The sequence below is a fragment of the Pezoporus occidentalis genome, unplaced genomic scaffold (assembly GCF_034315485.1).
Source record: "Pezoporus occidentalis ecotype Australia unplaced genomic scaffold, CSIRO_AGI_Poc_V1 ctg249, whole genome shotgun sequence".
Lineage (NCBI taxonomy): Eukaryota > Metazoa > Chordata > Aves > Psittaciformes > Psittacidae > Pezoporus > Pezoporus occidentalis.
Window position 1 is genome coordinate 818,834 of NW_026914383.1, and position 14,455 is coordinate 833,288.

The 14,455-nt window shown below is 50.2% G+C and overlaps 1 protein-coding gene across 1 annotated transcript; it reads left to right on the forward strand.

Moving 5' to 3' along the window:
• Positions 1-2,373: 2,373 nt before the first annotated feature.
• LOC134165769 (ATP-dependent RNA helicase DDX19B) lies at positions 2,374-13,452 on the forward strand. Its single transcript, XM_062622860.1, has 12 exons — positions 2,374-2,522; positions 3,330-3,378; positions 3,755-3,808; positions 4,557-4,692; positions 7,803-7,895; positions 8,488-8,590; positions 8,932-9,046; positions 9,232-9,409; positions 9,850-10,087; positions 10,171-10,333; positions 10,884-11,075; positions 11,652-13,452. The coding sequence occupies exons 1-12, from the start codon at positions 2,397-2,399 to the stop codon at positions 11,711-11,713; spliced, it is 1,509 nt and encodes a 502-aa protein (XP_062478844.1). The 5' UTR covers positions 2,374-2,396; the 3' UTR covers positions 11,714-13,452.
• Positions 13,453-14,455: the final 1,003 nt, after the last annotated feature.

Consider the following 14,455-nt stretch of genomic DNA (forward strand, 5'->3'; position numbering starts at 1 on the left):
CTCCAGAGCCTGGCTTAAGCCCTGAAGCTTGAGGATTTATGGCTCTTTCTAGACAAATAAGCACTAAGAAACCCATGTCCCGTGTTCCCAGTGCCAGTTAAAGTGTTTGTTTGCTGTGGCTTCTGGCTCCTCGGAAGAAAATAACATATGTCAGGAGAAATCCTGGGATCCACACCAACAAAGCTGGGAGCTGCAGCACATTTAGTTATAACAGAGCCAGTTCCAGCGTGGAGATGGGAGTCTTTGGGAGAACAGAAACAGAGCTGGTTCAGGGGAGCTGATAGTGGGTGCTGAAGGTGAGGTTGCACCACCAAGGGATGCTCAAAAGCAGCTCAGGAGGTAATGAGGGTTTAGTGAGGGACAAAGGCAAGAAAGCAAAAGCAACAGCGCTGGGCGCCTGCACCGCAGCCAGAGGCGCAAGGGATTAGACCGCTGGGGCCAGGCTGGCGCGGTGACAGCAGCCTGTGAAATACGAACTCACTCCTCTAAACGAGGTAATGAGGGTTTAGTGCCTGACCGCAGCCAGAGGCGCAAGGGATTAGCATTTGGTACAGGTTTATATACTGTCAGTATTACATCAGTTACACGCATATTCATAATTCCCGCACATAGGCGCAAGGGGATATTATAACTACAGCTTCAAGAATTTATTATCACAAGTCTCCTCCTCTTGGCGTCTGCGCACTGCTCTGTGGTGATTGTGAGCAGGGGGCCTGAGGATGAAGTAAACAGTCTTCCTCTTGTGAGTAGGGGTCTTCAAGATGAAGTAAGCAGTCTTCCTCACGGTGTACTTTTCACCTCTGGCACAGCTGGACCCCCCGGCAACCACACAACCAGCTATATCTGTAATTATTCTGATAACTAGCAAGGATTTAAAACAGCGTGACCTTCCTGCAAAATTTGTTGCAGGATGGGCAGACAAGGAGTATCCCAAGCTAGCAGAGCCTTGGGAGGCTCTGCCTCTAAACCAACTGATAATGAGAAGGATGGTGTGAAATAACTCATTCATGTTTAGTGGGGCCACTAAAGCCTGTTATCTCACCACAGACAACACAAACATCGCTCTTTAAAACTAAAGATACTTTAGAAGACTGGTGTGAAACTAACTCATGTTTAGCGGGGCCAGTACATCCCACAGACTTACAACATAAACATTGTTCTCTTTCTACAACCTAAGCTAAAAAAGTACTTTAACTCTGGTTTTCCAGGCTTTCCTTATATCACCCCCCCCCTTTTACCTTTTTGCTCCGTGATTCCGTTTCAATCAAGAGATCTGAAGGTTTTTAACTTGCTGTCTAGCCTTGTCTTTAGCCAGTTTTGTTGCTGTCAGCTCCTAGTTATACCCACACAACCACACCTATGACTCACAAAGCCCAATACCTTTATGTGTTTATCACCCCCCCCGTCCATCCATTCCCGACCCTCCTCCTCCACACCCCCCAACCCATTCCTGCCCCCCAATTACTTTTACCCCCAATCTCTTTCTGCCCCCTTTCATCCATTCCCCCCCATCCCTACCCTCATCCCTTCCTGCCCCCCAGTTACTTTTACCCCCAATCTTTTTCTGCCCCCTTTCATCCATTCCTCCCCCCCATCCCTACCCTCATCCCTTCCTGCCCCCCAATTACTTTTACCCCCAAACTTTTTCTGCCCCCTTTCATCCATTTCCCCCCCCATCCCTACCCTCATCCCTTCCTGCCCCCCAGTTACTTTTACCCCTTTTTTGCTCTCATCCATTTCCCCCCCCATCCCTACCCTTTTCCCTTCCTGTCCCCCCTTACTTTGACCCCAATCTTTTCTGCCCCCTTTCATCCATTCCCCCCCATCCCTACCCTCATCCCTTCCTGCCCCCCAATTACTGTTTACCACACAATCTTTTTCTGCCCCCTTTCATCCATTCCCCCCCTCCTCCCTACCCTCATCCCTTCCTGCCCCCCAATTACTTTTACCCCCAATCTTTTTCTGCCCCCTTTCATCCATTCCCCCCCATCCCTACCCTCATCCCTTCCTGCCCCCCAATTACTTTTACCCCTTTTTCTGCCCCCTTTCATCCATTCCCCCCCCCATCCCTACCCTCATCCCTTCCTGCCCCCCAATTACTTTTACCCCAATCTTTTTCTGCCCCCTTTCATCCATCCCATCCCTACCCTCATCCCTTCCTGCCCCCCAATTACTTTTACCCCTTTTTCTGCCCCCTTTCATCCATTCCCCCCCCCCCATCCCTACCCTCATCCCTTCCTGCCCCCCCCCCACCCCATTCCTACCCCTCCCACCCATTCCTAACCCCCCCCATCGCTGTTCCTGCCCCCCGGAACGCGGCGCTCCCGGAACGCGGCGCTCACAGCGCGGTTGCGGGGCCGGGCCCGGGGCTGTGCGGGCGGGGCCGGGGCCGGCGCATGCGCTCTCCCCTTCCCGGCGCCATTGCGGCTGCTCAGGGCGAGCCCGGTGCCAGGCGCGGCCCGGACATGGCCACCGACTCCTGGGCCCTGGCCGTGGACGAGCAGGAGGCGGCGGCCGAGTCGGTGAGTGCGGCCGGGGCCCGGAGCTGGAGCAGCCCCCGGTTCCCTTCCCGTTTTGTTCGTGCCGCAGCCGCGGGGCCCTGCGGCAGCACCGCCCCGGGCCCGCGCCCTCGCCCTGCTTCGGGAGCAGCAAAACCCCTTTTATTCTCCTCCCCCTTCCGAACCCCTTTCGTTTCTCGAGGCCCCGCAGCCCCGTTGCCGCTCGTCCCCCCCGCGGGCTGCCTGCCTGGAGCCCCCACATCCCCTTTCTTTCCTCCGCTTGCTTCTGATCAGGGCGGTATTTCTGTGGCCTTGGGGTTTTCTCTCCCCCCCGCGCTGCACTTGAGGGCTGGGGAGCCGTAGTTCGTGCCCCGGGTGGTGGTTGGGCCCCGCGGCTGCTTTCCCCAGCACGTTTTGGGCGGTGGAAGCAGCCCTGGGGGAGCGGGGCCGTGTCCGGCTGCTGGGGCCGTGCTTGGCTCCGGTTCCAGCCACCAGCAGAGCTGGGTGGGGGGAGTGGAGGTGCAGGGGCAGGAAACACCCCCCTTCCCCGTGTTACAGCCTAGAGAAAGCTGTGTTTCTGTTCAAGCTCACGGGGTGAAGCTCACCGCAGGGACCTCATCCCATTTCCCTCCCAGCACAGGGGTTTGGTGGGCGCTGTGCTGTGCTTTTAGCTGGTGGTGGGTCCTGGAGGAGAGCTCACAGGGAAGGACTTGTGCCTAAGAGCTCATCTCAGTCTCCCCTCCGGCAGGTTCAAGCCATTCCCCTTGGCCTGTCCCTACACCCCTTGTCCAAAGCCAGGACAGCTCTGATGTTGTTTTTCCTTGTCTGTAGTTGAGCAGTTTACACCTGAAGGAGGAAAAATCCAAACCAGATGCCAATGGTGAGTGACAGCAGCTGGAATGGTGCCAGGAAGGGGACAGTGTTCTTCCATTGCCAAATTCCTAATTAGTTAAGGAATTCTGGAAAGGGGAAATATAAAGCTGAGATTAAAAGCCTCACATGCTGGTTCTGCTGGGCTAACCTGTTAAATGCTGGTTTGCTGTATTCAACAGCAGACTGTTGTGTGGTTGATAAAGAGCAGTTTGGCTGCATGGAGCAAGTGATACCTTGGGTTTCTTCCACACCCGGACAGAGCAGAGCTGTTCCCATCAGGGAAATGAGCCCTTCTGTAGCTTGTCTTGGAACCCTAAAACTCCTCGGGGTGGGCAGTTGCTGAGGCCTGAGCTCACATCTACCCCAAACCTGTTTGGCTTTAGGTGCTGTTGTCAAGGCGGATGACAACATTGAGAAGACAGAGGATGAGGAGAAGGGTAAGTGGTGCCTTGGAAAATCCTTTGGCAAGGAATGTTGGAAGGAAATGGATTTTGTATGTACTTAAAGTGAGTCTGCCTTATGTCTTGGGATGGCTGAGCTCGTATCCTGCCCCAGGGACTTAATTGTAAGACAGGTCCTTCCTCCATAATGCTTTTAAGGCCACTGGGTCCTGTAATAACTTGGGAGCCTCCTGGATTAGAGTGGAGAGGAATAAGGGGATAGCAGAAGACAGCTTTATTAGCAGAACCCTAAAGTGCAGCAGTTTAACCTTCTGCTTTGTGCTCGTTTATCCTCAGCCCTTGCTGCATTTCAGCCTGGGCAGCTTTCAAAGTCCAGTTTGTCCTCCAACTTCCTTTAAAAAGGAAGAAAGAGCCCTAAAAGGTGTCTCTCTGCCCACATGCTGGGTAATAGTGAGGCTTTGTGAGGCTTCAGACCCTGTCCTGCCTTCCAGTTAGACCCTGAGCATATCATAGCTTAAGTTCTGTGTTCGGGGAGCTTGTGTTCTGTATCTGTTAAGCTCCCCCTTAAACCAGTGCTCACTTTTGCTTGTCTTCCTCGCTATTAAATGGGAATCTGTGATATTGTGATAGATTTCTCAGTCAGGTTTGCTTATGCCATTGCTCTGTAATGAAGGTCAGTGTTTGGATCCACCTTGTCCTTTTTAGCTGGCTCAGTAACGCCAGTTAGAGCCCAGTGGAGCAGGTTGGGACTGAGTTCTCTTTCTTCTCCCTGCTGTCTTCCTAGAGGACAGAGCTGCCCAGTCCTTGCTGAACAAGCTGATCCGCAGTAACCTGGTTGACACCACAAACCAGGTGGAGGTGCTGCAGAGGGATCCCACATCCCCTCTCTACTCCGTGAAGTCTTTTGAGGAGCTGCGACTGTAAGTGCTGGTTGCTTCAGAGCTGCTGGAGGGGTCATGCTGGGCTGAGCCAGAGGCTTCTTTGCATTGAGCTGTTGAACCTGGGAGCAGAAACATGAAGCAGGCTCCCTCGTGACTGGGGTTTGCAGTGTATTGTTTGGCCCACTCAGTCGTGGGAAGCCTTGCTCTTGAGCTCAGGGAGAGCTGCACTGACTCACTCGTGGTGAGGTTGCAAGAGCAGATGGGAATTTGGAGCTGGAGCCTCTCCTTGTGTCCTGAGACGTTCCCTGGCTGGGTAGGAGATAGCCTTTCTGCTTCAAGTTACTGCACATTTATCATTCATAAATTAGCATATTTATTGGTATGGAATCACAGAATCATGGAATGGTTTGGGTTGAAAGGGACTTTTAAAGCTGATCCAGTCCCAACCCCCTGCCACAGGCAGGGACACCTTCCACTAGATCAGGTTGTCCCTGTGTCCAACCTGGCCTTGAACACTGCCAGGGATGGGGCAGCCACAGCTTCTCTGGGCACCCTGTGCCAGCGCCTCAGCACCCTCACAGGGAAGAGCTTCTGCCTAAGAGCTCATCTCAGTCTCCCCTCTGTCAGGTTAAAGCCATTCCCTTTGTCCTGTCCCTACTAAATTGATGATTTAAAAACAAGGAGAATGATTTCATCCTGGTGCCTTGTGAAGGCTTCCATCAAAACAAGCTCATTTTAGTTCCTGCCAGCACTGCTTTCTAGCATCAGCTCTAGCAGCCCTACTCTGAGTTTTAACATGTGGGTTTTGGTCAAATGCACCACAGAGCTCAGGTGAGGAGAGGAGGGAAGGCTGTCCCACCAAGGTGTGTGAATTGCAAAGAGACCCTTTCTGTGCTGGAGGCACCATCATTTTGCTCCTGCAAATATGGGAGCACTGGAGGGAGGTGTTCCAGCAGTACAGCAGTGTTTTGGGATACATGATCTTTGTTTTATTTATGGAAGGAATGAACACGACCATCTTCTGTTCCTGTTCTCCGTTGGTTGTTTGTGAAGGTCCCACAGCAGCAATGAATAGCACAAAGGGAAAAGCTTATCTTTCTCTGCCAGTGATATCGGATGTATGTACTGGAAAAACTACTCCCTATTGAATACCTTTTCCAGTGGGGATTCGAGAGCAGTGGTAGCTGTATTTAAGACATAACATGACAAAGAGGCTGTCCTGTTGCTTATATTGATGATCTTAGGTTTGTTGCTCTTTTGTAAGCTCCACAGGGAAGTGGGAGCCCATGAGGCTTCACTGGGAAACGTCAGGATGTCATTTTGCTTTGTTAATGAGTGGTTGAATGTCTACACAAAGAAAACCTGAGCTCCTGAGCAGCCTGTTAGCCTAATTCCCATCTTCCAGAAGCCAAATAATCCAAGGGAGTTAATGATGGGCCCAGCCAGACTTCATTTTGTTAGGGCTTGGTGTATCCTTGGCAACTGTTGCAGAGTTGGGCTTTGTGTGTCTTTGCTTTGGAGCAGCACAGGGTTACGTTTTCAAAGAGCTTTTGTTCAGCCATCATCTGAAAGGAATATGGGAGATTTTAAAAGCATGTTGGGCTGAATGGGAAGTTCTTAGTAGCAGGCAGTGCTGGGCAGGAAACCTGTAACCTGCTTTGAAAGGAAAGCCCTTGCTTCTGAGCACCACTGCAGCACTCCAGTGAACTCTGAGCTGAGGGCTCACTAGCACTGGAACCTGAATTTTAGGCTATTCTTGGATCTCCTTGTCTACACAAGCGCCTGCTGAGGCCAGAAAGCAATTGATGAGCACCTGATGATGAGCAGTGCCACCACAGCCTTAGGTTTGAGTGCTGGGGTAAGCCACAGATCACTGGGTGAAGTCACAGTGAGCTAAACTGATTATCAGTTGCCAGTTTTGTGCACTAAGCCAGTGTCGCCCTGCTCTTAGGTGACAGTTTGTATTGCAGAATCCATCACAGCTTCCTGAAGTCCTCACAATGGTTTCATGATGTTCCACTTCATTCTGTTCCTTGTATGCTGAGGTTGCTTTGCCCCATATTTGAGTCTTCAAGGAGTGGGAATTTTGGTGTTAAAATGAGGTGTAGCTGAGAAAAAGGGATTCACCTAAAGGAGAGGATTAATGCTTTCTGCTCTGGGATTCCTGGGTTGTTGGGAAAGCTGCTTTAGAACAAGGAGCAGGCACAAGAACAAGTAGCAGCCTTAGAGCTCTGACACAAGGTTATCCACGTAGCTGTGGAAGGCAGGTGTGCAGCATCACTGAGTAAAGAGGGGGGATTTGCAAACCTCTCCAGACCTCCTGCTGTCACTTCTTGTGTCTGGGCAGAGACTTCACTGCTGCGATTGTAGCGGCAGCTCCGAGTGTGGTTCTAAGAGGGTTTTTCCCTTAACTTTTTGTACACAAATGAAACTCAAGTGTCCTTCCATACATCACAGAATCCCAGAGTGGTTTGTGTTGGAAGCGGCCTTAAAGCTCATCCAGCTCCAGCCCCTGCCACAGGCAGGGACACCTTCCACCGGAGCAGCTTGCTCCAAGCCCCTGTGTCCAACCTGGCCTTGAACACTGCCAGGGATGGGGCAGCCACAGCTTCTCTGGGCACCCTGTGCCAGCGCCTCAGCACCCTCACAGGGAAGAGCTTCTGCCTAAGAGGTCATCTCAGTCTCCCCTCTGGCAGGTTAAAGCCATTCCCCTTGGCCTGTCCCTACAGGCCCTTGTCCCAAGCCCCTCTCCAGCTTTCCTGCAGCCCCTTCAGGCACTGGAGCTGCTCTCAGGTCTCCCCTTCAGGAGCCTTCTCTTCTCTAGGCTGCCCCAGCCCAGCTCTCTCAGCCTGGCTCCAGAGCAGAGCTGCTCCAGCCATCACAGCATCTCCATGGCCTCCTCTGGCCTCGCTCCAGCAGCTCCACGTCCCTCTGATGCTGCTGCCCCAGAGCTGGATCAGGGCTGCAGGGGGGGTCTTCCCAGAGCGCAGCAGAGGGGCAGGATCCTCTCCCTGAGCTGCTGCTCACACTCTGGAGGTGCAGCCCAGCACATGGGGGGTTCTGGGCTGGAGTACACACTGATGGATGTCGCTTGTCACAAGTCCTTCTCCTCAGGGCTGCTCTCTGACAGTATAAATCTCTGTTTTCAGGAAACCACAGCTCCTGCAAGGAGTCTATGCCATGGGCTTCAACAGACCATCTAAGATACAGGAGAATGCGCTGCCCATGATGCTTGCTGAGCCGTATGTACACATCCTGTGCTCCCTTCCAGTGCAGGAAGGATTTGAAAGATGCATTGTGCTGTTACTGAGCTCTGAATGGGAGGGTGAAGGTGGGGAAGCTGTCTGGGCCGTGGTGAAAGCTTTCCAGTGCCATGGTGTTTCTGTGGCACCGTGGATTTGCCCCTTTCCTGGGGCTGGTACTGAACACAATGCCATAGTGCTTGGCTGAGGTCAGTCCAGTTTTCCTACTTGGTGTAGGGTAGAAACTCATGGAGATACGGCAATCCTGGGTGCAGTTGAGGTGCGTTGTGGATTTCCTTGCTGTGCCCTGAGCTGAAATGCATTCAGTGGGAAGACACTAGGGGGAGATGTGTGAAATGGAAAAGTACTGACAGGTTTTCCTTCCAAAGCTCCATAAAAGTGTGGGTAAAGGCCAGAAACCACCTTCTGTGCCCTGTGGAGTGTAGCTGGCAAAGGTAGCACCATTGCACAGCAGTGGTAGCTCTTAAAGGCATTACAGTGCCACTGGCTGGGGTTTTGGTGTCCTTCAACCCTGTGAGTACGTGTCTGGGTGGTTCCTCTGGTTGAGCTCCTGTTGCTGTGTGTTCTGCAGCCCACAGAACCTGATTGCACAGTCTCAGTCCGGCACTGGCAAGACGGCTGCCTTTGTCCTGGCCATGCTCAGTCGTGTGGAGTCTGGGAACAAGTATCCACAGGTAAATCTTCTGGGATGTGAGTGTTTCAGGGGCTTGTGGTGGTGAAAGGCCACCTAGTGAAGAAGCTGGGCTTCTCTTGAGACCTTTGATAGTGAATTCACAGTTTGATGAACCTGTCTCTGTGATCTGTGGCTTAGCAGGGAATGGGGATCTGGGGATCTTAGCAAAGCACCCTTAATGCAAACTGTGTGGATTTTGCTCACAACTTGTTCCTGTTAGTCATTGCCTTGCATCACGCAGGGTGATCTGTGAGGAGATAAATAGGGGGTATCATAAGCAAGTGTGATAGCATTGTATGTGGTGTTGATCATCTCAAACATGTTATCCCTCTGTCCCACCAGTGTTTGTGCCTTTCCCCAACATACGAGCTGGCACTGCAGACAGGAAAAGTGATTGAGCAGATGGGGAAGTTTTATCCAGAGCTGAAACTTGCCTATGCTGTCCGAGGCAATAAGTGTGAGTACAGTGATGCAGAGTGAGTGAGGCAACAAGTGTCAGTACAGAGTTGAAAATGAGACTACAATGTTCTTTGGGTGCAATACATTAAACCAACAGTGGAGCAGCTGAGGCTGGTTGAGGGAGGGGCAGAGCATTCCACTGTGCAGCTTGTCTTACAAAAGCTGTTCTGTCTATCCCAACAGTGGAGAGAGGTCAGAAGATCTCAGAGCAGATTGTGATCGGCACTCCCGGCACTGTGCTGGACTGGTGTTCCAAGCTCAAATTCATAGATCCCAAGAAAATCAAAGTGTTTGTGTTGGATGAGGCTGATGTGATGATAGCAACACAGGGCCATCAGGACCAGAGCATCCGCATTCAGAGGTAAGGACTGGCTGTGCCTTGCCCAAGGTGATACTGATTCCTTTAATTACAGCTCTTCTGTAACACAAGGGACAGCAGGGTTAGATTCTTCAGTGGTGTCTTCACTGATGAAGCAACAAGATTAAACTGATATATTTAGCTCTAATCCAGCTGGTTAATAGAGGCAGTGTCAGGGGGTGACAAGCAGTTTCATTTTCTTACAGAATTAAAAAGCCTGTCCCTGGAGCAGGGTTTATTCATTGGTAAGAAGGCAAGTCTGGATGCCACTGGTCCGTGAGGGAGCGATGAGGTGTTGGTAAGATTAGTGTTAGCCCTTCCAGCCACTGGAATAACTCTGCTGAGGTTATTGTTCTGCTTTGCTCATGGCTTTAATCCTATCAGGAGATCAGGGGGGGTGAAGTGTTGCACGGGAACCCTGCCCATTTTGCTCTCTCTTGCAGAATGCTCCCCAGGGACTGCCAGATGCTGCTGTTCTCAGCCACCTTTGAGGATTCCGTGTGGAAGTTTGCTCAGAAAGTTGTTCCTGACCCAAACATCATCAAACTGAAGCGAGAGGAGGAGACTCTGGACACTATTAAGCAGTACTATGTTCTGTGCAGTAACAGAGATGAGAAGTTCCAGGCTCTCTGTAACATCTATGGCGCAATCACCATTGCCCAGGCCATGATCTTCTGCCATGTGAGTCCTTTCTGGGAATGTCCCAGTGATCCCGGTAGTGTCTGCTGGTGCTTGGTGCTCACAAACCTCACTTTTTGTTTCAGACTCGGAAGACAGCCGGGTGGCTGGCAGCAGAGCTCTCCAAGGAAGGCCATCAGGTGGCACTGCTCAGCGGGGAGATGATGGTGGAGCAGAGAGCCGCGGTTATAGAGCGCTTCCGAGAGGGCAAAGAGAAGGTGCTGGTGACCACAAACGTCTGTGCCAGAGGTAGGGCATAGCAGAGCCGGGCTGGGCTGAAGCAGCAGTACCTGACATAACAGATAAGCTTCTGGAAAGAATTTGCATCCTTGAGTGTCCCAGTCTGGACAAATTGGGGCCCTTAAAGTCATTCCTGCTGACCAGGGCTGTGCATATAAAGATGATGTGGGCAAACACAGGATTCCTTGTAGGATTCCTGCAGCTTGAGATGAGAAAGTCCATCCTGTGAGGAGCCTGCTTGGAACTGCTGAGCCTTGGTCTTTAACCATGTGCTAAAATACAGAGACCTGGCCTTGAACACTGCCAGGGATGGGGCAGCCACAGCTTCTCTGGGCACCCTGTGCCAGTGCCTCAGCACCCTCACAGGGAAGAGCTTCTGCCTTATCTCCAACCTGAACTTCCCCTGTTTGTTTGAACCCATCATGCCTTGTCCTGTCCATTTGTGCTGTTGGGTAACATGGGTATGGTGAGCAAACTGCCCATCAGTCAGGCCAGAGGCAGCTGCTTCTGCTCTGAGGTGGTTTAATAGTTGTGTCATTGGATGCTTTCTGTTTCTCAGGGATCGATGTGGAGCAGGTCTCTGTTGTTATCAATTTTGACCTTCCTGTGGATAAAGATGGAAATCCAGACAATGAGACGTATCTGCACCGGATCGGACGTACGGGTCGCTTTGGGAAGCGAGGACTGGCTATTAACATGGTAGACAGCAAGCACAGCATGAACATTCTCAACAGAATCCAGGAGCATTTCAGTACGTACCCTCAGACGTTCTTCTTTCTCTAAGGGTTTTGACTAGCTGTGTTCTGAGCAGATCTAATGGGTTTGTTGAGCCTTTAACCACACATCAGCTGTGTTTTGTGCAGTCATAGAATCCGAGAGTGGTTTGTGTTGAAAGGAACCTTAAAGCTCCTCCAGCTCCAACCCCTGCCACAGGCAGGGACCCCTTCCACTAGAGCAGCTTGCTCCAAGCCCCTGTGTCCAACCTGGCCTTGAACACTGCCAGGGATGGGGCAGCCACAGCTTCTCTGGGCACCCTGTGCCAGCGCCTCAGCACCCTCACAGGGAAGAGCTTCTGCCTTATCTCCAACCTGAACTTCCCCTGTTTCAGTCTGAACCCATCACCCCTTGTCCTGTCACTACAGTCCCTGATGAAGGGCCCCTCTCCAGCATCCTTTTAGCCCCCTTCAGACACTGGGAGCTGCTCTGAGGTCTCCACACAGCTTCTCTTCTCCAAAGACAAACCTTATCTCCCTGAGCCCAGCTGAAGGAAGCAGCTTTCCCTTCTCTGTGTTACAAACCCTGATAAGATTCTTTTTGTTTTTTCTAGACAAAAAGATCAGCAAATTGGATACTGACGACTTGGATGAGATTGAGAAGATCACTAACTGAAGCACAGCTGCTGGAGCCGGTGCGTTCCCTGCTGTGGAAGCTCTCCCACTCCAATTGGATCAGCGTTTGGATTGGCACACCTCAGCTAGTCCCAAAAAGGACTCTCTAAGATCTGAGTATACAAAAATTACCTCATTTTAAATTGCAGTTGGACTTCAAATTGTGCAACTTGTAGGGAGGAAGAGGAAATGTTTACAGAAGCTTTTAACATTTCTTAGTTTAGCCTTAAAACGGGAAGATCTTTAGAATTCTAAGAAATACACTTGCCAAAACCTGGGCAATAGCAAATTATCTAAAGCAAATTGAAGATGAATAGAAAAACTTTATTGCCTCGAATGGGAATTCATGTTCAGCATTAACCTGATCAGTTAAAATCCAACAGCTGAATAGATAATGGACAGAAGGAAAGAAATGAGAACCCACAAATAACCCCAAACAAGGCAGCTGTCTTTGGGTGAAATACTCAACTTGTACAAAATAGGATGTCATTCTCTTTGGCGCTCCCCTGAGCTCTTTACGCCTCATTTCTGGCTTCCTGATGGATTTGCCCTGCTTTTCCTTACGTAAATTGTCCTAAGGATGTCTCCAGTAGCTCATTCTTGCAAACACAGGTGCTGTGTTGTTTCTGCTGGGCAGCATTTTCATTGAGTTTATCCTTGAGTTGTTTGAGTGGCCACTCTCCGGTGGGGATGGAGCTCAAGTATCTCCTTGAGAGGTTTACCTGAAGCCTTTGACCTCGCCAAGGAGCAGGTGGATGGGGAGGGATAGTGTGAAAGGAACTGTACTGATGAATGTGATCACTAGATTCACCTCCATGCGATGCTAATAATAGTTGGACTGGGGATCAGTCACCTTCAGGCAGGTTCTGAGATGCTGCTGTGGAGCCCAGCATGAATAATGGACAGAACTGCTGGGCTGCACCCACAGGGGTAGCAATCAATCAATCAATCAATCATGCTAGCTTGGATTGACCAAACCCAACCCTTTTAGACCACCACATTTCCCTTGTTCCAGTCCCAGAGTTTAGAGTTCAGTGGCTCAGCCAAATCCCAGCTGGGAAGTGCTCTGCTTCCACTGTGCTCCTAGTGCAGTCCCTTATCCCGGGCGTCCCTGCTGGAGAAGGAATGACATCCAACTTCCATGCTCGGGCTCTTGGCTCGGTTGGGACCATTCTTGTGTGGTTTCCAGGGAGAAGGAGGCTCCTGAACTAGAACTTAGGGTGCACAGCTCTTCTTTTGGGGGGAAAATGGGATGTGCTTGGTGCAGGAATCACTTCCAGAACCAGTGTATAAATTGTAAATTTACCTAGGACTTTTGTTTCTTTGCAATTTTGGCCATCCTATTCTGTTCAAAGACAGGAACATGGATCCTTTTACCAAGTAAAAAAAAAAGGCTCATTTAAAAATGTACCTAAAATTTTAGGAACTCGTGCACCCTTTTATCGATTTGTATAAAGGCTTTAGTGAAAAAAAAAAAAGAAAAAAAAAAAAACAACTTAAAATTAAACTTTTTGTATTCTGGGGTGTATCTATTTTTATTCTGTTGGAAACCTATTTAATGTGGCCGGTGAGTGAGTGCGTGGCGAGTGGAAGACTTGTTGCAATCACCTACTTTAATAGTACAGCTGAATGACCTGGTGACAGCAGAGGATGGGGTTGAGTTGGCAGGAAAGCTGCTGCTGGTCCTGTGTGCTGTTTCTAATGTACTTTGAATTGGAATAAAGAACATTAACTGAGCAATGGCTCTTCTTGCTTCAATGCTTTGTTGGTTTAAAGCCTTAATTAAGGCCATTCACAACCATGAATCCAGAGTTTTCTCTTGATGACCTTCTCAAAGCACCCCTGTGATGGGGTAAACTTCACCTGATTGAGATTCCTAAGAGCTTACTCTATGATTCCACACCATAAATGGGGTCAGATAACTGCTGTTCTTCCCTCTCTGGTGCTTCTTGGGCCAGACTTGCTACTGAGATCTCCCCTGCATCCATCCCTGGAAGACTTCTGAAGGGAAGAGAAGGGGAACTGGGGGAGACAAGGTGTTTTCCCTTGCACTAGCCAAGATAAGACTTCATGTGATTTAAGAAAAGGAAATAACTAATATGCCCATCTTTGGAGATGCTGGAGCCTGGGTGAGTTTGAGGACCAAACTCATTCAGTTTTATCTTAACATGGATATTTTTTAACTTAATTTAACTTTTATCTTAATATTCAGGAGGAGTAAATATCCTGCAGCTTGAGAAGTGCTGTCCCCTGCAATCCAAGTTGCTCTTTCCTCTTCTATCCTTGGTTAAAGCATCAGCCCCTGTGCCCTCTCAAACCTGTGTGGTGGTCACTGTATCACTGGCTGTTAGCACTTTCTCTCCTGCCATCCTGTACTTGATACAGGATGGAGAGGAGCTCTAGGAAGGCATATGCAAGGTGCTGAAGGCAAAGTCCCGTTTGGATATTCCCTGAGGTATCTGCTATCAAATTAACAGTTTCTTGTGTCCCAGGAGATGCAATGGCTCCACCTCCAGTTCACATAAATCATTTAACATCCAAGCTTTGGCCTAAAAGGTTTTATTAATTGCACTATCGCACAGCATGAAAACACTCTGAAATGCAGCAGTAACACACACAAGACCAGAAGAAGGGAGTTAATCACCTAGCACTGAATGAGACACAAAACAGTTCCTGTACCACAGTGAAATCCTTCGCTCCCCACTGAGGTTTGACTAAAAGGATCTGGACGTTTCAGTGTCCT